At 41.1% G+C, this 22014-nt stretch overlaps 1 protein-coding gene across 1 annotated transcript; it reads left to right on the plus strand.

The window, feature by feature from the left end:
• The first annotated feature begins 655 nt into the window (after nucleotides 1–655).
• On the plus strand, nucleotides 656–20939 carry rac2 (Rac family small GTPase 2). The gene is made up of 6 exons (XM_084143911.1): nucleotides 656–1025; nucleotides 10053–10124; nucleotides 10815–10932; nucleotides 11541–11603; nucleotides 16187–16346; nucleotides 19948–20939. The coding sequence occupies exons 1-6, from the start codon at nucleotides 991–993 to the stop codon at nucleotides 20076–20078; spliced, it is 579 nt and encodes a 192-aa protein (XP_084000037.1). The 5' UTR covers nucleotides 656–990; the 3' UTR covers nucleotides 20079–20939.
• The last annotated feature ends 1075 nt before the right edge of the window (nucleotides 20940–22014 follow it).

Below are 22014 nucleotides of genomic sequence, written 5' to 3' on the forward strand. Positions count from 1 at the left end.
TGAGCGTTCGTAAATTCAGAGCGTTGTCAGTTTGTCAGTTTGTAAATTCAGAGCGTTTCGCTCTCGGAGCGTTCAGAGCACTGGACGCTCTGGCCGAGAAGTAGGGTTGATCCGAGCGTTCTGACCTCAGCTGGTTAGGCGGTTTTCATGTTATATAGAACGTTCGTGACTGTAACTGTGCTGCTGGCAACAATTTCATTAAACATTTTTGCAGACGTTTACTGACACCGGTCATATTCAACGGGTATTGCATGTTCGTAAATTCATCAGTTATTCTGCACTACTGCACACTCAGACGAGAGTGCTCTGAAATCGGAATAGATGGCAAGAGTGCATTTACGAGCGCACCCCTAGGCATCAAAAGTGTTTTTTATAAATCCACTACTTTTTGAAATTATATAATTCACTGACTACTTCTTAGTTAGGCCTATAAGCGGTATTTTCAGATTGTTCATGTTCATTTACAGATTTCTGCAACAATAAAACATAGAACTTCTGTGAGTAGGGGCTAGTTGTCAGCCCAGTTTATATAACTTGTGTGAGTATAGGCTACTTGTCAAACGCTGGGCCCAGTTTCTTGATATATGGCACCATCTAGTGAAAATAAAACGGAAGTGCATAACACTGTCATACAGCCTAGGTGAAAAAAGTGTGTGCGCACTTGGACAATAAAGTCATAGCCTAGATATGCTTAAATGTCAGTGTGAGTCATAATATCAGCTTCTGAAAGCTTCACTGAGCATTTTGTTAATCAAATTTGAAGGACATTAATATCACAGTTTCACAAAGGCCTACTTCCTGCTATCAGAGATGTGCTTCAGTAGACCCAATGATAAACTTCGCCGCATTCAAGTGCGCAGCGCAAGAGTAAGAGTCGGGGCGGTGGGCAGATAAGATAGGCAAACTTATTTCCTGTACTGTACCTGATTCTACATTGTTGTCTTGCCTACTAAGTGTACATTTACAAGTTGTTAAATCAACGCCTGGAAAATGCAAGCCATCAAGTGTGTGGTTGTTGGAGATGGGTAAGTTCTTTAAGTTATCTATGCGTGCAGTTCATGAAGTGGTAGGCTACTTTGATTTGGGTGTGTTAATAAGTGGACATTTTGAAAAACTCTCTACTTAGCCTTCTTTTCAAGTGTCTATTAATTGGGAGATACATTTTTCTCTGTGTATTGTACTACACATTCTTGTGTCAAGAAACAACTTCTGTTTTTTATGAATTAATTTGTTTCATATTGCATATTGGAGCTACAGTAATGTGGAATGTATGAACTTTTTATTTGAATTTGGTTGTCATACTCTTAATGATGAGGTTATTGTATGCAGTTTGTATGCAGTTTGCACTCCTCATAGCTGTTGTCTGTCAGCTTGATAGACTTGAGGGTGGCAAAGTTGTAAAAGGTGCCACAGAACAATCTAACCTTGTTCTAATCTCTATTAGCTAGACAAATAAATAATACTTTCAAGTAACAGTCCTTTTGTGTACAGTATTAACCTTGATGTCCAGAAGCTCAATAGGTCTGATCCTTATAACAGAGAATACAACAATATAATGATGCCCTCAAGGCAGGAACTTCCCAGTAGAGCAAACCTCTTAACTGTAAAACAGGCCACATAATTAACTCACTTTAAGTTCCTAATTTGCATGTGCAGTTTTAACATCAGGTTGAGGAATTTAAAGATGACTTGCTAATGTATTGTTTAACAGTCCTTAAATAAATAAGGAAGAGACAGTGTAGCAATACACACCGAATTCAGAAGGCAGGAAGGAAGTGCCTACACTCTTAGAAAAAAAAGTGCTATCTAGAACCTAAAACAGTTCAACGGCTGTCCCCATAGGAGAACGCTTTGAAGAACCCTTTTGGTTCCAGATAGAACCCTTTTGGGTTCCATTTAAAAACCTTTTCCACAGAGGGTTCTACGTGGAACCCAAAAGGGTTCTCCTATGGGGACAGCCAAAGAACCCTTTTGGAGTGTATGCAAGATTGGTGACAAGTTGAATAAGACAAAATGGATGCTGAGATGCTAGCAGGAGATTGGGATCCGTGGGTGTAATGTCTGTAGGAGAGAGGAGATGGAGAGTAGCTGTTGATAATGAGGGCCTCGATTAAAGAACATTTACAAAGACACAGACAGCAGTCAGTAAGGTCAATGCAGTCTTTTCCTGTTTTCTGTTCGTTAATCCTCTTCTCTTTTTGTAAAAGATAAGTTCTCCTATGCTGCTTTTATCCTCCAGTTTAAGTTCCTCTTTGGTCTGTGGTGCACTCTGTCTGATGGTTTATAAAGGAACAAAAACACAGCTGCCACCTAAAACACAGTCACCTTTAACACCCACAACACCACTCTCATACACGGTCGATTCAAAGACCAAAGACACATTTTAGCTTGTTTTTTGTATTTCGACAAAGTGCAGTTATACAGCAAATGGCCTATATTCAACAGGAAACTTCAGCTTTAGAAAAGTAAGTGAAGTGGATTTACACCCAGTAGCAGAATGGAATTTCATCATGGGTCCCTGATCTGTACTACACAGAAATGCATAGTTATGGATATGAATGTCATTATCTTCATGGTGATATATCCTAAATAGGTACACAAAGTTAGAAATATACATATTTGGGTATTATTCTACACACTGGCTATTGTTTGAATGAGCTCCGCCACCAAACAAAACTACATTTGGTTGGTCTGGACTGGACCAACTCTGGACATCAAAGTACAGCACAGTAGTTGTGATGGGGGAAAAATCGATACAGTTACATATCGGGATATTATTTTTGATTGTACTCGTTTTGACAATATCGCAATATTATTATACGAGTCATGAAGACAGTCAAATTCCACGTGACCGTTTAGTCACGGTAATTAGGCTTCTCCAAGCTCTGATGCTGCAGATGGTCATTAGTAGCCTGCCAAACTTGCTAACTGCCTGGTACTCAGCACTCTATTGTCCCTCTAATCACTCTGACATCAATGCAAATGTGTTCGAATATCTAATCAAACACTTCATGAGAGTCCATGAGCTCATGTTGCGCAACATTTCAATAGGCTATGCAGTTGTGCGTGAAAACAGAGTGATGGCCTCTACTGAAAAGAGGAGGATCAGCTTTCTATAGGCTAGGCCTATTATATTTATTTGTCAACATTCCTAATATTATGCACTTTGCTTATATTTACAACAGGAGTATAGCCTACCTGGCTGGCATGAAAATAAACCATGGGGAAAAGTGTCCTCCATTCGCTATTTATGTTTCGATACAGGTGCATGATAATGGTCCATTCTAAATCAAAACGAATTTCACACATATATTATTTAGTATATGTAAAGACAAGATTAAATCAAGAATAGTCTGATGGGTGACAATATTAGCCTATCACTTGTGAATGATATATTATCACTTGTGAATGATGCCCAGCATAAGAAACAATGCCTTTTTTTTGCGACTTTTTCGAATCATAGTCGCACACGTCATGTAGCCTAGCCCATTGGCCTATATGTATTAATAAGGTTTGTATCACAACTAAAGTGGCCAAATAACTTCTTAAAATTAAGCACATTAATCCGCTTTACAAGGGGTGTAGAGCCTAACTGGCATACATAAGCAGCTTGTGAGTTTCAAGTTTAAGTTTGGGGAAGATAATTTTCACCATAAAAATGCACCTTCATAATAAAAGCATTAAATGCATAATCGCATTTGTGGTCACTTTTGATAATGGTGATTTCCGCTAATGGAACATTCGCGCTTAAAGCCTACTGCCGTGTGCACATTGCTGCGCTTATAATGTGAAGAAATAGCCTAATAGTTTATCAACATTTTAAGCTAAACGTTCTGATCTGTTACGTCAGCCTCATTGCATAAAAACGTTTTTTTGATGCTAGTGGTTGTATTAATTTGGGATCTATCGCATCCCACAACTATCCCAGACTATGTTTGGAATATTTATTTCTCGCATAGAATAGAATAGGTCAACTTTTGTACTATTGGGGATAGTAGATTGACATAGGCTAGTGCTTTTGCTGTTCGTTAGGCCTGCTCCTCATGTTGGCTGACGAAAAGTAAATGTGGACAGTTCTTCCAATATCTTCAATATGCACCTCGGAATTGGATAAGGACGTGCGCATGCACGCGATGTGTCTGTCTTCACTTGTAGCCTGTGAGAAAGACCCGATCACGTGATGGAGAGCCGTGTGAGAGAGATGGGAGGTGCTTTGGAGCGGGCAGCATTTAGGGAGGTGCTGCAAAAGGCATGGATTTTTTTGGGGTGCATAATGGCCACACAAAGGGGATGCCACCATGAAATTCAAAGCATTATCAAGTGCTTCTCAAATTGTGAATGAGAGACTGACGAAGTGTGTACAGCCTGCGCAAAAAAACAAAGCAGAGCTCATGCCTTTCAAGTGACTTTTTTCAAATTATCATTAGAGTTGCATCATGCAGCCTTACGATGTATTAAAAATCAAAACATATACCCCAATGTTTGTAGAACAACTAAAGCTACATTAATAACTCTAAATTAAGCATAATAATATAATATGCCATTTAGCAGACGCTTTTATCCAAAGCGACTTACAGTCATCATATAGGAGTACCTGTTTCTTTGTTAATCCTTTCTATTTTATTCAGCTTTGTTCAATTGTATTCTTCATACTATAAAATAATATACAGTTGAAGTCGGAAGTTTACATACACCTTAGCCAAATACATTTAAACTCAGTTTTTTCACAATTCCTGACATTTAATCATAGTAAAAATTCGCTGTCTTAATAATAGTAATAATATGCCATTTAGCAGACGCTTTTATCCAAAGCGACTTACAGTCATGTGTGCATACATTTTTACGTATGGGTGGTCCCGGGGATCGAACCCACTACCCTGGCGTTACAAGCGCCATGCTCTACCAATTGAGCTACAGAGGACCAGTTAGGATCGCCACTTTATTTTAAGAATGTGAAATGTCAGAATAATTGTAGAGGGAATTATTTATTTCAGCTTTTATTTATTTCATCACATTCCCAGTGGGTCAGAAGTTTACATACATTCAATTAGTATTTGGTAGCATTGCCTTTAAATTGTTTAACTTGGGTCAAACTTTTCGGGTAGCCTTCCACAAGCTTCCCACAATAAATTGGGTGAATTTTGGCCCATTCCTCCTGACAGAGCTGGTGTAACTGAGTCAGGTTTGTAGGCCTCCTTGCTCGCACACGCTTTTTCAGTTCTGCCCACACACTTTCTATAGGATTGAGGTCAGGGCTTTGTGATGGCCACTCCAATACCTTGACTTTGTTGTCCTTAAGCCATTTTGCCACAATTTGGAAGTATGCTTGAGGCCATTGTCCATTTGGAAGACCCATTTGCAACCAAGCTTTAACTTCCTGACTGATGTCTTGAGATGTTGCTTCAATATATCCACATAATTTTCCTTCCTCATGATGCCATTTATTTTATGAAGTGCACCAGTCCCTCCTGCAGCAAAGCACCCCCACAGCATGATGCTGCCACCCCCGTGCTTCACAGTTGGGATGGTGTTTTTCGGCTTGCAAGCTTCCCCTTTTTCCTCCAAACAAAAACTTATATTTTTGTTTCATCAGACCAAAGGACATTTCTCAAAAAAGTACGAACTTTGTCCCCATGTGCAGTTGCAAACCGTAGTCTGGCTTTTTTATGGCGGTTTTGGAGCAGTGGTTTCTTCCTTGCTGAGCGGCCTTTCAGGTTATGTCGATATAGGACTCGTTTTACTGTGGATATAGATACTTTTGTACCTGTTTCCTCCAGCATCTTCACAAGGACCTTTGCTGTTGTTCTGGGATTAATTGGCACTTTTCGCACCAAAGTACGTTCATCTCTAGGAGACAGAACGCGTCTTCTCCTGAGCGGTATGACGGCTGCGTGGTCCCATGGTGTTTATACTTGCGTACTATTGTTTGTACATATGAACGTGGTACCTTCAGGCGTTTGGAAATTGCTCCCAAGGATGAACCAGACTTGTGGAGGTCTACAAATTTCTTTCTGACTTCTTGGCAGATTTCTTTTGATTTTCCCATGATGTCAAGCAAAGAGGCACTGAGTTTGAAGGTAGGCCTTGAAATACATCCACAGGTACACCTCCAATTGACTCAAATGATGTCAATTAGCCTATCAGAAGCTTCTAAAGCCATGACATAATTTTCTGGAATTTTCCAAGCTGTTCAAAGGCACAGTCAACTTAGTGTATGTAAACTTCTGACCCACTGGAATTGTGATACAGTGAATTATAGGTGAAATAATCTGTATGTAAACAATTGTTGGAAAAATTACTTGTGTCAAGGTAGATGTCCTAACCAACTTGCCAAAACTATAGTTTGTTAACAAGAAATTTGTGGAGTGGTTGAAAAACAAGTTTTAATGACTCCAACCTAAGTGTATGTAAACTTCCGACTTCAACTGTAAAATAATGCCACGGAATTCTAAGCAAATCTTGTCTGCTAAATGAACTAGTGTAGCCCACAGCCATTTGCCATAGCCAGATCAGGACAACTCAGAGTATGCTATTCTGTTCTTCTGAAATAGACTATATTTTCTTCATATCATGCTTCTTTAGACCTGTCTAACATAAATAATGGATTTATTGTGAGACCGACAGTTATTTGCTTGACAATCACCGGCTGACTAAATTTCATGACCGCCACAGCCCTAACTGTACTGTACTGAACTATACTCAACTTTTCTTTACTGTACTGAACTATACACAACTTTTCTTTACTGTACTGTACTGAACTATACTCAATTATTCTTTACTGTACTGTACTGTGCTCTACTGTACTGTGCTCTACTGTAATGCAATGTACTGTACTGTGCTGTCCAAACTTTTGAACCAATCATGGATGTCTATGTTTGGACCAAATGAAGGCCGGTCCAGACGTCTGTGGACGTAAAAATCAAGGCCAGGTCGGACTAACAAAATTAAACTACTTTTCAACGTCCATGGACGTCCGGTGTCGGTCGGTCAGTGCTCAGTGGGTGAGGATGCAGGTTACAGTAAATGGAAAGAGAGGGGGCCCATGGGTAGGTGTCAGTAAGAGCCGGGAGAGGTGACATTAAAGAGAGAGAGAGAGAGAGAGAGAGAGATACTTTAGAATGGTACACTTCATATGAGCTTCTATGCCCCTATCGTCCTGACTGTCACTCAGTGTCACCTCCCTGCCTCCTGCCAGCTCTGTGACACCCCGGTCCCCCTAGCCCCATGTGGAGAACCCCTGTAGAGCAGGAGACTTGAATAGCTTTGAAATTGTGATGGCTTACTTATTTGAATGCTTTCATACAGTATGTATACGTGGGAAACAGAGGTATGTTTATTCCTATAGGATACATCAAGGCAGAGGTGACAGAAACAAAATAGGAAACAAATAGGCCAACAGCTTAATTCTGGAGTGTGGCATTTAGGTGGAAGTGTGATTTTGACATCTATATCCTCCTAGGTTGTCCGTTTTTTTAGGCCAGCGCTTCTGACTGAGAAGTGAGAGCATTAAAAATTAACTCTGCCCAGCCAGTGGTAATGAGGTTGGTCTTTGAAGTCAGATGCGGTATATGTTGGATTCACACCGTGACATATCATCAAAAAGCATTAATGTGCTGTAACTTTTAACTACTGTAGCATGATTGGCACTTAGCGTCATTTGTTCCGTTGTAGAACTTTGAGTTGAAAAAGTAATTGCACTGTTGAAAGAGTACTTTTCAGATGCACCATAGAATATCACCTTTCACATGGTTCCATCGGGTTCATGTAGTAAGTTATCACAATGCTATCTTTGGATTTAGGGGTTCCATCCACCCCTTTCCCTTGTCCATCTGTGTGTGGGGGTAAGGAGAGAGAGGGAGCCTCATGCAGGAGGAGCAGGTGGAGAGTAGGAAGCACGGGAGCAACGGGCCCCTCTGCTTTGACTCAGTTAGACCACAGTCAACAGCATGTGTGTGTGAGTCAGAGGGTAGCAGAGATGGAGACTGCTCAACAACACACTAACTCACCACAGAGAGAGGGAAACAGACACTATCACACTACCCTGTATCTCACTCTCATATCACCTCTCTCTCTCTCTCTCTCTCTCTCTCTCTCTCTCTCGCTCTCTCGCTCTCTCTCTCGCTCTCTCATCACCTCTCTCTCTCATCACCTCTCTCTCTCTCTCTCATATCACCTCTCTCTCTCTCTCTCTCTCTCTCTCTCTCTCTCTCTCTCTCTCTCTCTCTCTCTCTCTCTCTCTCTCTCTCTCTCTCTCTCTCTCTCTCTCTCTCTCCCTCTCTCATGTTGCTATAACCAAAATACATTGACTTCAGTTAGTGTGGACAGAACTGTTTCTTGCCACCTAATATAATATACAGTAAGTTATTACTAATCATGTCTTCCACAAGGGCATAAACTGTGAATGTTTCTCCAGTGCTTTTCAATGGCATCTATCGAGTTTCTTCTACCCAACCTTGAATGCTAACCTAATGATGTTCAAGGTGGAGCCAATCTGTAGAAGAAGCTCATGGTAGCCTGCCTACGTATAGCCTGGGGTGTCACTTTCTAACCTTGCCCTAAAAACGTAACTCTGGGAGCACTCCTCAGACTAGCATTCCTTCCCTCGTGCCTGTACATGCAGGTGCGTGCTTCTTATTGGAATTTTACTGCAAAAACTCTGACTGTGACAAGGAGCTAGAGAAAGCTGATTACTGCTTCTCATAATGTAGGCAAGTTTGAAAGAAGCCAGTCATGCTGTTCATTCATGACATTGTACATGGTTAGAATGTCTATGGCCATTCGTCATACTGTAGCAAGCAATAAGGACATTCTATTGGCATCTTCTTTGCACAGGGAAAATCAAGAAAATTAGTTGGTGCGCTGTTGTTGTACCATTTTATCGTGAGTGGGAGTGGACCATGATAGACACCAAGCTGAATTTAATGATGGTATTCTGGCGAAAATATGGTGTAAGCTTTCCAAAAAAGAAAAGTTAAAAGAATTGACGGAATCTGCAATTTCACTTTGTTTTTTTTAACATCCATTTACAATTAATTTGCTCTCGCTTTTAAAAAGTATTTCCTTGCAATATTTCGTTTTGCTATCAATACTTTTGGATTTATGTTTTGCTTTCAATAACATTATTTTTGTTTGCAATAATAAGAATTTTGTTCTCGACTTCAAAAGTTTTGCTTGATATTAATGGCACAAAAGTAACTCACTCACCAGAGGATGGCACCATATAGTAACACTATTACTCTAAACTAAGGAGTTTAAAGCGGCAATCCTAAATTGAAACATTAACAAGTGTCCTCCCCGCCACAGTTTCAGTAAAAAGCTGAGGGATGGGGCTGGAGAAATGCAACCACTTTCAAATCCATAGACTACACTATGGATGCAAGGACTGACCATCCATGATATCAAAATTATTGTTTTAACCATGTTTTAGGCTATACAGTGTTTGTTTACATTAACTTTGTTAACAAACATTGGAGTAAATGTGGAGTTTTCTTACATGTAAAATAGAAAAAAAAAAATCACATATGAAACTGCACATTACATTTTTACATGTGATTGTTTTTCACATGTGAACTTGCAGTTCCACATGTGAAAGTGAGATTTTCACATGTGGAGTTTATTTTATGTGGAACTCCAAATGGGATTTTCTCATGTGAATGTTTTTCACGTGAAAATCCAAGTCCACATATGAAACTGTGGTGTTAACATGTGAACTCTAAATTAATACAAAATTAATATGGTTTCACTTGTGAAATTTAAGCTCAACATGAAAACAGCTACAGTATTTCACATGTGAAAATGCATGTGAAAATGCATGTGAAACTGCAAATTTGACGTGTTTTTTTTGTAAGGGAAGGGAGTTACTCTGACAGCTGGCAGCTACCCTGTAATGACTATAGGTTCTCTCAGTGTGTGCTAGAGTAAAGGTGTGGCTGTGTGTGTGTGTGTGCGTGTGTGTGTGTGTGTGCGCGTGCGAGAGTGTGTCAATGTGCTATTGCAGCAAGAAAATGTGTGTATGTGTTGGCACACAACTGATTGCCCAATGTGTGTTTCAGTGCTGTGGGAAAGACATGCCTGCTCATCAGCTACACAACCAACGCCTTCCCTGGAGAGTACATCCCCACAGTGTAAGTACTGGACCACAGACAGACACAGTGGACATGATATGGCTGGTACAGTGCCAAATGTGTGGGCTGAATGGACAAACATCCTACATAATGCCAACAAAGGCCTACATAATGCAACCAATAACCAGAAATAGGAAATAATGTTATATTCACAATAATTCTAGGGATTGGAATGCTAGATATTGACTTTACTTTCACAAACACCTATGATATGCAGTTTATATACACTCAGTGGCCAGTTTATTAGGTACACCCATCTACTACTGGGTCAGACCCCCCTTTACCTCCAGACCAGCCTGAATTCTTCGGAGCATGTAGTTCAATTGTTGCTCAATTGGTATCAAGGGACCTAATGTGGGGAGGGTTTGGCCGGCCGGGATGTCCTTATCCCATCGCGCTCTACGACTGACTTCAGTCGCCAGCTGTATGGTGTTTCCTCCTACACATTGGTGCGGCTGGCTTCTGGGTTAAGCGAGCAGTGCACCTTTGCGGGGTCGTGTTTCGGAGGACGCATGGCTCTCGACCTTTGCCTCCCACCACGGGAGTTGCAGCGATTGGACAAGACTGTAACTACAAATTGGATATCACGAAAAAGGGGTAAAAAGTAAAAAATTAAATAAAACGGTATATGCTGTGTAAGGTTTTTCACTGTGATATGTTCTAGATGTAATGGACTCATTTGTCTTGCAGGTTTGATAACTACTCAGCCAATGTGATGGTGGACAGTAAGCCAGTGAATCTGGGACTGTGGGATACAGCAGGACAGGAGGACTATGACAGACTCAGACCTCTGTCCTATCCTCAGACGGTAACACACATACACATATACAGAATCTCTATTACAAATTATATACAGTGGGGTCTGGAATTATTGACACCCTTGATAAAGATGAGCAGTAATGACTGTATACTGTAAAATGTATAATGGATGCTACCATGATTACGGATAATCCTGAATGAATCGTGAATAATGATGAGTGAGAAAGTTACAGAGGGTCAAAGATCATACCCCCAAGACATGCTAAACTCCCCTGTTACTGGTAATGGTGAGAGGTACGCATATCTTATGACTTCTTAAACTAAATCTCTTTGAATAATTGTATTAGTATAAAATAATATAATTTCACATTTATTTGGAGCACACAATATAGCTCAATATTTACACGATACATTTTATACAATCATTAACGCTCATCTTTATTAAGGGTGTCAATAATTTCGGACCCCACTGTACGTCTTCTACTACACTGATACACCTTTCTACCCTTCAGGACAACCCCATGTATTACTCCCTACACCTTCACTAACCAATGACCACAGTATATAAATCACTATATCGTAATCTGTTTACACCATCAACACATCTCCCTACTCCTTTAATACTACCATTGATCAGACGCTATGTTTGTCTCCTAGGATGTGTTCCTCATCTGTTTCTCTCTGGTGAGCCCAGCATCGTTTGAGAACGTCAGAGCCAAGGTGAGTGGATGCTGTATGATCTTCATGGCTGTTGTGCTACAATGTATAGGTACATATAGTATGCAATACACACTTACAGATTCTATTTGATCCGCCTCCTGTGTTTTCCTCTGCACTTAATGCAGGGATAGCAGATTACATTGTTTTCATAATGTAGGTGTTGATTGGCAGTGATTGATACAGCACGATTATAAAGGTTGCAGCATCCCCCAGAGCTGCTGTATATAGCATATATTATAGGTTAATATACGGAGAGATTAACGTGTCAATACTGTTGATCACTCCCAAAGCACTTACCTTTCTGTGAATATAGATGGGTCATCATCTGTCAGTAATACAGAGGAGGTTGATGGAAAACAGAGCAAGATAACAGTAGTATGCCAGTTAATCTATAAAATGCCCATCAAGATTAAGATAATGATAGTTGGCCTGTGAAATGAGTCTAAACACATAGAGAAATCAATAATTTTATAATGGATAGGCTACTCTGGTGTACCTACTTTCAATAGAAAATCGAAGTGTACTGTATAATAAAACTAAAATATTGCAGATTCTGGCATTTATAGTACAGTAATAAGATATAGTCCAATGGGCAACATTTTTTTTCTTCTATTTTAACTATGTCTGAGTAATGCTATTATCAATAGTTGTTTTGTGTTCTGCTGCTTTCAGCTCTACCTATTGCTGCAGAGGCCATGGTTTATTCGCTTAAGTCAGACAGTCATAAATTAAGTATTTCAAATCCAAGGACTAGAACAACACATCCATTCAGGTAGCACGTTGCATACCCATTGGATTCTTCGCCAATGAACCTCACTCCATTTGAATAGGATATAGAAATCTGTTCATCAACAGAAATCATATTCAATCATATTCATTCAGGTTTACGTCAGAGAGAGGTAATCATCTCTTCTTTAACGGAGTCAAACATGGATGTCCCATGTGAACTTAACTCCCATAATGCACGCTGAGACCTCGACCTACTCCCCCGGCTAACTGTCAGGGTCTGTGTCTTTTCACTGCACGGGGCACGCAGTCCACATGTTACCATGGCAGCTCTCAGCTACTGCTGAACGAAGCTGTCCTTGAGCCCTCTATCGCTCGTCCACCGTTCTGATGAAAAGGAGAAGATAGTAATTGTCCCATCCTGTCTCTCCATCTCCATCTCTCCAGAAGTCATGGGGTTTAGAACTGACACACTACTATAGAAGTTGAATTCACATCAAAGAGCTATAAAATCACCAAAAAAGCCTGCCAAACTTTAACCTTTTCAGACGCTTTTATTGTTGCTTCTTCTCATACCATTGCGTCAGCCATAGGCTTTGTCAAATGACAGCAAAGTGTCTGACTCCTCTGACTACAATGTCAAACGTTTGAATTGAGCTAATTAGTTTGGGAACTGTCAGTGTTGGAGAGGACAGCATTATATCAAGGGCAGTGGAGGTCAAAAGATAATGAGATTTGATCAATCTGCTTTACTTGATATGACATTGTCAAAACAACCCTAATATGGTCCAGAGTGGTCTGAAGGCAGGTCTGGTAGGTCGCTGGAAAGCATTAATGTGCTATCTATTCTACTGCATAGATTTCAGGTGCTCAAACTAAGATGGGGTGGGGGGGGGGGGGAATTGTTCTTGATATTGGCAATTATTGAAAAGACCAGCGTTAATCCATTCCAATTTGTGCCGTTTCGAATCGCACCGCTTGCCCAAATGACTTTACTCAGCCCTTTAATTTATGATTAGCTTCAAACAATAGCAATCTCGTTTCTCCAGCCCTTATGTAAATGTTTGCCACTTTTCACATTTCAAGAACAACATTCTTTAGTAGTTTTTCCTCCTCTCTCTCCATCTTTCTCAGTCTGTTTTTTCATGGCATGTTCCCAATGAGTCTCCATGGTAACATTGCCCATGTATGCAAATGGAGCCTTGGTAGATTAGCAGGCTTTCAGGTGACATTAGGATCTATTTAAAATGGAAGGTAGGCTACAGACTGTGTGGGGGAAGAGTCACAGCCAGAGTCACAGCCATGTAGCGTGTTGCTCCCACTAACCCACCCATGTCCCTCTGGTAATTGCCATGGTACACCTCCTACTGCTATCACCATTTTGGATCAACGGGAGATCAATAATCAATTAGCCATCGCTCCAATCTTCTCCTGAGAAGGTTTATGTCTTCCATTATCATAACACTGTACTGGCCAGCTCATGTCTTAACCTAGCAGAATCTAATTCCCTCACTCAGTTTCAGAGAGATACAGAGGGATTTACTAGTAAACTAAAGGTGCCATTTTCTAAAACACAGAATTGCCCATCATCTCCCCACACCACTAAATGAATGTGTTTCCATTTCATCCAGTCAGCCTCGATGGAAGTTAGAGATGATTTAACTGATGGCACCATCGCCTTTCTTAGTAGGAAGCTGGGAAGTGTTATCTGTTAAAGTGACATCTGTTACCTGTCCTGGTATATAGAGAACCATCCTTTAATCTCTCCTCCACAGAGTCTGTGAGGGTCAGGGCAGAGGTAACCCCTTAGTTACTGAATAGTGAAAGCCTTTTATTGTAAAGCTCATCTTCAAATAAAATCAAATTGTATTTGGCACATGTGCCGAATACAACAGGTGTATCCTTACAGTGAAATGCTTATTTACAAGCCCTTAACCAACAATGCAGTTTGAAGAAAAAAATAAAATATTATGTAAAAAATAGATAAGTAAAAAATAAAGGAGGTTATATACAGGGGGTACTGGTTCAGAGTCAATGTGTGGGGGCACCGGTTAGTCGAGGGAATTTAGGTTCTATCCTGCCGATGTAGCGTATAACCCGCCAGCTGTATGTTATCCATGTCGTCGTTCAGCTATGACTCGGTGAAACAAAATATATTACAGTTTTTAATGTCCCGTTGGTAAGATAACCTTGATCTTAGGTTGTCCAATTTATTTTCAAATGATTGTACGTTGGCTAATAGGATTGATGGAAGAGGCAGTTAACTCGCTCACCGTCGGATCCTTACAAGGCACCCCGACCTACGTCCATGATATCTCCGTCTCTTTCTCCTGCGAATGACAGGGATTTGGGCCTTGTCGGGTGTCTGTAGAATATCCTTCGCGTCCGACTCGTTGAAGAAAAAATCTTTGTCCAATACGAGGTGAGTAATCGCTGTCCTGATATCCAGAAGCTCATTTTGGTCATAAGAGACGGTGGCAGAAACATTATGTACAGAATAAATTACAAATAACGCGAAAAAACACACATAATAGTACAATTGGTTAGAGGGCCGTCAATGAGTCCTCCTAAGGAGGTAAGACTCTGGGAGATCTACCCCAGTCCTTTGTGTGGCATTCAAGGTTTGATGGCAGGAAGGCCAAAGAGTGCAGAGGAGTGGGCGCTTTGTCCCCATAGACAAAGTCTACATAATGGCTACCCTGCAAGTGGAAGAGAGACAGACACGAGAGGCAGCAAAACCTTGGTGAATGGAACTGAGAATTCTTGATGCATTTTTCACATAATGTAGTGTGTGTGTGTTTTCTCAGTAGACTCAGTGAAATACCTGAAATGTGTGTGTGTGCGTGCTTCATTGTCACTGTTCTCATTACTATACATTAATGCGCTATAAAAAAGAAAAAACTGAAACCTTGACATTCCCTCCACTCTGCTGTAACAGCTAATGATGGCTTGCAGAGTGGGTCCTATATTGCAGTAGAGACACCAATAATTACTGACTTCTAAACATACGTAGAGCTGTTAACCAGGTGTTAAGCAGAGAAGCTAAAATAAGCGAAGGTGACTCACTAACAGTCTGTGTCATTCATAAGCATTAATCAGCTCCTATTCTGCAAAAGCATACACTGCTCTCTCATTTCTATCAATTACTCAATGTGGATGAAGGGATTTCCTTTTTCATCATGCTGACGTTGTCAGACATTTTATTTGAATAATGTGTAATAATAATGACGGTATTGATAATAGTAATAATAATAATAGTATCCTAGATTTCATGTGTGAGGAGCTACACCAGGAATGCATCAACCTCTGCATTAACTGGCTACCAGATAATACAGTAGTAGAACCAGAGGGGAAGAGGCAAAGCGAGAGGCTTGACTCTGCCCCAAAATCTGTCCAGGAGAAGCAGACCAAGGGGGAATTTTTTGTAATGAGTGTCGAATTTAGTCAAAAAAAAAAATGTAATTCTAATTTGCTACGGGGGGCTTATTTGATCTAATTTAAGTTTTGTAATGTTTAGGTTGTTATTAATGTTCTGATATAAGTGGACACACGTGGCATTCCGACAACTTTGAGAAATAAAAAAATATTTCGGAGTTATGCCTGTTGTTCACCTGTGTATCTGCCCTCTCATTGGTTAGAATGTTCCCGCCTGACCCCGCCTCCTCCCGTCTGCATTCCGCCTTTGTGGACATTTATTCTCATTATTAAAGCGGTCAGTCCAGTATCTTGTCAGTATATAGATCGTCTTTGGTAGAATTAAAGATGAGCTGTATCACAGAAAAGGAAGTGAAAAGTAATTCAGTATCTTTGGCTGCGGCCATGTTGACCTGCTCTGTGTGTGTGCTTGCTCCCCCTAGTGGTACCCTGAGGTACGACACCACTGCCCCTCCACACCCATCATCCTGGTTGGCACCAAGCTGGATCTGAGGGACGAGAAGGAAACCATTGAGAAGCTGAAGGAGAAGAAGCTAGCGCCCATCACCTACCCACAAGGCTTAGCACTAGCCAAAGAGATAGGTACGTAGGTCTCTGGGATCCTGAATTAGTGATCATGCATCAGGGATCAACCATGATTGATATACAGTAGTCACTCTGGGTTTGTGATTGGACATGACTGAATCAGCGATTGATTGATTATCTGTCATTGTAATGATTGTTGTTCACAGAGCTGTACAGTATCATGGAACACTTTGCACTCTGCTCTGAGTCCTTATACAGTTGAAGTCTGAACTTTACATACACTTAGGTTGGAGTCATTTAAAACTCGTTTTTCAACCACTCCACAAATTTCTTGTTAACAAACTATAGTTTTGGCAAGTCAGTTAGGACATCTACTTTGTGCATGACACAAGTAATTTTTCCAACAATTGTTTACAGACAGATTATTTCACCTATAATTCACTGTATCACAATTCCAGTGGGTCAGAAGTTTACATACACTAAGTTGACTGTGCCTTTAAACAGCTTGGAAAATTCCAGAAAATGATGTCATGGCTTTAGAAGCTTCTGATAGGCTAATTGACATCATTTGAGTCAATTGGAGGTGTACCTGTGGATGTATTTCAAGGCCTACCTTCAAAGTCAGTGCCTCTTTGCTTGACATCATGGGAAAATCAAAAGAATTCAGCCAAGACCTCAGAAAAAAATTTGTAGACCTCCACAAGTCTGGTTCATCCTTGGGAGCAATTTCCAAACGGCTGAAGGTACCACGTTCATCTGTACAAACAATAGTACGCAAGTATAAACACCATGGGACCACGCAGCCATCATACCGCTCAGGAAGGAGACGCGTTCTGTCTCCTAGAGATGAACGTACTTTGGTGCGAAAAGTGCAAATCAATCCCAGAACAACAGCAAAGGACCTTGTGAAGATGCTGGAGGAAAACAGGTACAAAAGTATCTATATCTACAGTTAAACGAGTCCTATATCGACAAAACCTGAAAGGCCGCTCAGCAAGGAAGAAGCCACTGCTCCAAAACCGCCATAAAAAAGCCAGACTACGGTTTGCAACTGCACATGGGGACAAAGATCGTACTTTTTGGAGAAATGTCCTCTGGTCTGATGAAACAAAAATAGAACTGTTTGGCCATAATGACCATCGTTATGTTTGGTGGAAAAAGGGGGACGCTTGCAAGCCGAAGAACACCATCCCAACCATGAAGCACGGGGGTGGCAGCATCATGCTGTGGGGGTGCTTTGCTGCAGGAGGGTCTGGTGCACTTCACAAAATAGATGGCATCATGAGGAAGGAAAATTATGTGGATATATTGAAGCAACATCTCAAGACATCAGTCAGGAAGTTAAAGCTTGGTCACAAATGGGTCTTCCAAATGGACAATGACCCCAAGCATACTTCCAAAGTTGTCGCACAATGGCTTAAGGACAACAAAGTCAAGGTATTGGAGTGGCCATCACAAAGCCCTGACCTCAATCCTATAGAAAATTTGTGGGCAGATCTGAAAAAGCGTGTGCGAGCAAGGAGGCCTACAAACCTGACTCAGTTACACCAGCTTTGTCAGGAGGAATGGGCCAAAATTCACCCAACTTATTGTGGGAAGGTTGTGGAAGGCTACCCAAAACGTTTGACCCAAGTTACACAATTTCAAGGCAATGCTACCAAATGCTAATTGAGTGTATGTAAACTTCTGACCCACTGGGAATGTGATGAAAGAAATAAAAGCTGAAATAAATAATTATCTCTGCTATTATTCTGACATTTCACATTCTTAAAATAAAGTGGTGATCCTAACTGACCTAAGGCAGGGAATGTTTTCTAGGATTAAATGTCAGGAATTGTGAAAAACTGAGTTTAAATGTATTTGGCTAAGGTGTATGTAAACTTCCGACTTCAACTGTACTTGTTGAACACTGCATACAGTGAGGGAAAAAAGTATTTGATCCCCAGCTGATTTTGTACGTTTGCCCACTGACAAAGAAATGCTCAGTCTATAATTTTAATGGTAGGTTTATTTGAACAGTGAGAGATAGAATAACAACAACAAAATCCAGAAAAACGCATGTCAAAAATGTTTTATAAATTGATTTGCATTTTAATGAGGGAAATAAGTATTTGACCCCCTCTCAATCAGAAGGATTTCTGGCTCCCAGGTGTCTTTTATACAGGTAACGAGCTGAGAATAGGAGCACACTCTTAAAGGGAGTGCTCCTAATCTCAGCTTCTTACCTGTATAAAAGACACCTGTCCACAGAAGCAATCAATCAATCAGATTCCAAACTCTCCACCATGGCCAAGACCAAAGAGCTCTCCAAGGATGTCAGGGACAAGATTGTAGACCTACACAAGGCTGGAATTGGCTACAAGACCATCGCCAAGCAGCTTGGTGAGAAGGTGACAACTGTTGTTGCGATTATTCGCAAATGGAAGAAACACAAAAGACCTGTCAATCTCCCTCGGCCTGGGGCTCCATGCAAGATCTCACCTCGTGGAGTTGCAATGATCATGAGAACGGTGAGGAATCAACCCAGAACTACATGGGAGGATCATGTCAATGATCTCAAGGCAGCTGGGACCATAGTCACCAAGAAAACAATTGGTAACACACTACGCCGTGAAGGACTGAAATCCTGCAGCGCCTGCAAGGTCCCCCTGCTCAAGAAAGCACATATACATGCCCGTCTGAAGTTTGCCAATGAACATCTGAATGATTCAGAGGAGAACTGGGTGAAAGTGTTGTGGTCATATGAGACCAAAATGGAGCTCTTCGGCATCAACTCAACTCGCCATGTTTGGAGGAGGAGGAATGCTGCCTATGACCCCAAGAACACCATCCCCACCGTCAAACATGGAGGTGGAAACATTATGCTTTGGGGGTGTTTTTCTGCTAAGGGGACCGGACAACTTCACCACATCAAAGGGACGATGGACGGGGCCATATACCGTCAAATCTTGGGTGAGAACCTCCTTCCCTCAGCCAGGGCATTGAAAATGGGTCGTGGATGGGTATTCCAGCATGACAATGACCCAAAACACATGGCCAAGGCAACAAAGGAGTGGCTCAAGAAGAAGCACATTAAGGTCCTGGAGTGGCCTAGCCAGTCTCCAGACCTTAATCCCATAGAAAATCTGTGGAGGGAGCTGAAGGTTCAAGTTGCCAAACATCAGCCTCGAAACCATAATGACTTGGAGAAGATCTACAAAGAGGAGTGGGACAAAATCCCTCTTGAGATGTGTGCAAACCTGGTGGCCAACTACAAGAAACGTCTGACCTCTGTGATTGCCAACAAGGATTTTGCCACCAAGGACTAAGTCATGTTTTGCAGAGGGGTCAAATACTTATTTCCCTCATTAAAATGCAAATCAATTTATAAAAATTTTGAAATGTGTTTTTCTGGATTTTTGTTGTTGTTATTCTGTCTCTCATTGTTCAAATAAACCAACCATTAAAATTATAGACTGATTATTTCTTTGTCAGTGGGCAAACGTACAAAATCAGCAGGGGATAAAATACTTTTTTCCCTCACTGTAGTTGTTGAGATGTTATGTCGCCCTAGCTTCACATTCTTGGAATCATCACCCGCCAGCCGTGTATTATGCCAAATAAACAGTCTATCCTCTCCATATCCCTCATACATCTTCTGTGTGTGTTTTCTGGGTAGACTCGGTGAAGTACCTGGAATGCTCTGCCCTGACACAGCGGGGGCTGAAGACGGTGTTTGACGAGGCCATCCGAGCGGTGCTGTGCCCCCAGCCCACCAAGGTGAAGAAACGACCCTGTCTACTCATCTGATCTCAGACCTGTGGACAGACCAAGAGGGAATGGCTCAGGAATCGCACAACAGCAAATGATGACTTTAGTTAAATACAAAGTTTGGCAGTTTTACAAAGTGGTCTAATGTTCAGATGAGTCAACATATGAAGTGTTGAGTCTTTCCATCTGTAGTGTAGATCCAGCTATACGTATGTAGTGTATGCCTCAATCCCAAATGAATGGAAGATAATTGGACCGTCTAATTGTACCATTACAGATGGTGCCAACCTTTCCCACTCATTGGGGATTGAGGCATATAGCTGGATCTACAGAACAGATGGATTAATCTCAATGTTAGACCACTGTTCATGTCTGAAAACAACCATCAGACTTTCTGGATCATCACTATAAATGTCCTTAATATTTTCAAGACAAATCCAGGATAAGAACACATGGATAAGTGTTTTAGATTCATATATTGGTATTTGTTTTTGGTTTCTGACTCATTTTCTCGACAGTATCTCACTTCTTCTATATGGTTTGTTTATGCAGTAGCTGGTCCTTACTGTACAATAAAGACACATATACATAGACCAAACATTACGGTGTGTATAGTCAGAAATGTATTGTAAAATTCCGAACCAATTGCACCATCCTTTCCAATAACGTAAGAAACTCTCTAAAATGATCATGTTGTTTACTGTATAAAATGTATTTTTTATATTTTGACATGATACAGCATTGTACTATATTTCTAAGGTACTGTATTACTTCTCTCTCTATTACAATTTTACATATGAGTGTCTCATTCTGTATTGATCAAAACTTATTTTCTATTAAGTGCCTTCTTCCATTGGGGTAAAATCAGTGAAATTAGCTTTTACTCTCCCCTCCATATTTGTATTTTATTTGGCTCTATACTCCCCCCCCCCCCCCACTCCCCCCCCCCCCCCCCCCCCGAGAAACTGTTGAGCGTAAAAAACCCAGCAGCGTTGCAGTTCTTGACAAAAACCTGTGCCATACCCCGTTCAAAGGCGCTTACATTTGTTGTCTTGCCCATTCACCTTCAGAATGGCACACATACACAATCCATGTCTCAATTTTCTCAAGGCTTAAAAATCATTCTTTAACCTGTCTCCTCCCCTTCATCTACACTGATTGAATTGTATTTAACAAGTGATATTAATAAGGGATAATAGCTTTCACCTGAATTCACATGGTCAGTCTATGTCATGGAAAGAGCAGGTGTTCTTAATGTTTTGTATTAAGGGCATGCCAGCTTTTATTTGAGCCTATTTTCATACATACATTATCTGTTTTGCCGTTTTGAAATGAAAGCACTTTATGTTTCTAGGCTCCCCATTGGAAGAAATCATAAGTATTTGGGCTTAAATCAAAAGTTTTGTATTTGGTCCCATTTTCCTTGCACATCAAGCTTGTGACTTTTCAAATTTGTTGGGTGCTGGCCTCCCGAGTGGCACAGCGGTCTAAGGCACTGCACTGCAGTGCTTGAGGCATCAGTACATACCCGGGTTTGATCCCGGGCTGTGCCGCAGCCGGCTGCGACCGGGAGACCCATGAGGTGGCACACAATTGGCCCAGCGTCGTCCGGGTTAGGGGAGGGTTTGGCCGGCCGGGATGTCCTTGTCACATCGCGCTCTAGCAAATGCATGCTGACACGGTCCCCAGTTGTACTGTGTTTTCTCCGACACATTGGTGCGGCTGGCTTCTGGGTTAAGCGAGCAGTGTGTCAAGAAGCAGTGCGGCTTGGCGGGGTCGTGTTTCGGAGGACGCATGGCTCTCAACCTTTGCCTCTCCTGAGTCCGTACAGGATTTGCAGTGATGGGACAAGACTGTAACTACCACTTGGGGAGAAACATTTATTATAAAAAATAAATGTTGGGTGCTTTTGCGGTTAATTTTGGTTGTGTTTCAGATTATGTTTTGGAACAGAATGGTGAATAATGTATTGTGC

This window comes from Coregonus lavaretus (assembly GCF_964263955.1).
Source record: "Coregonus lavaretus genome assembly, chromosome: 2".
NCBI classification, from domain to species: domain Eukaryota; kingdom Metazoa; phylum Chordata; class Actinopteri; order Salmoniformes; family Salmonidae; genus Coregonus; species Coregonus lavaretus.

What these genes read in the sequence shown, in the direction of transcription:
- rac2 (XM_084143911.1), top strand. Translation starts at nt 991, where the DNA reads ATGCAAGCCATCAAGTGTGTGGTTGTTGGAGATGG. An exon ending in CTCTGTCCTATCCTCAGACG is followed by an intron (nt 10,933 to 11,540) that starts GTAACACACATA and finishes TTTGTCTCCTAG; the next exon opens with GATGTGTTCCTCATCTGTTT. An exon ending in TTGAGAACGTCAGAGCCAAG is followed by an intron (nt 11,604 to 16,186) that starts GTGAGTGGATGC and finishes TGCTCCCCCTAG; the next exon opens with TGGTACCCTGAGGTACGACA.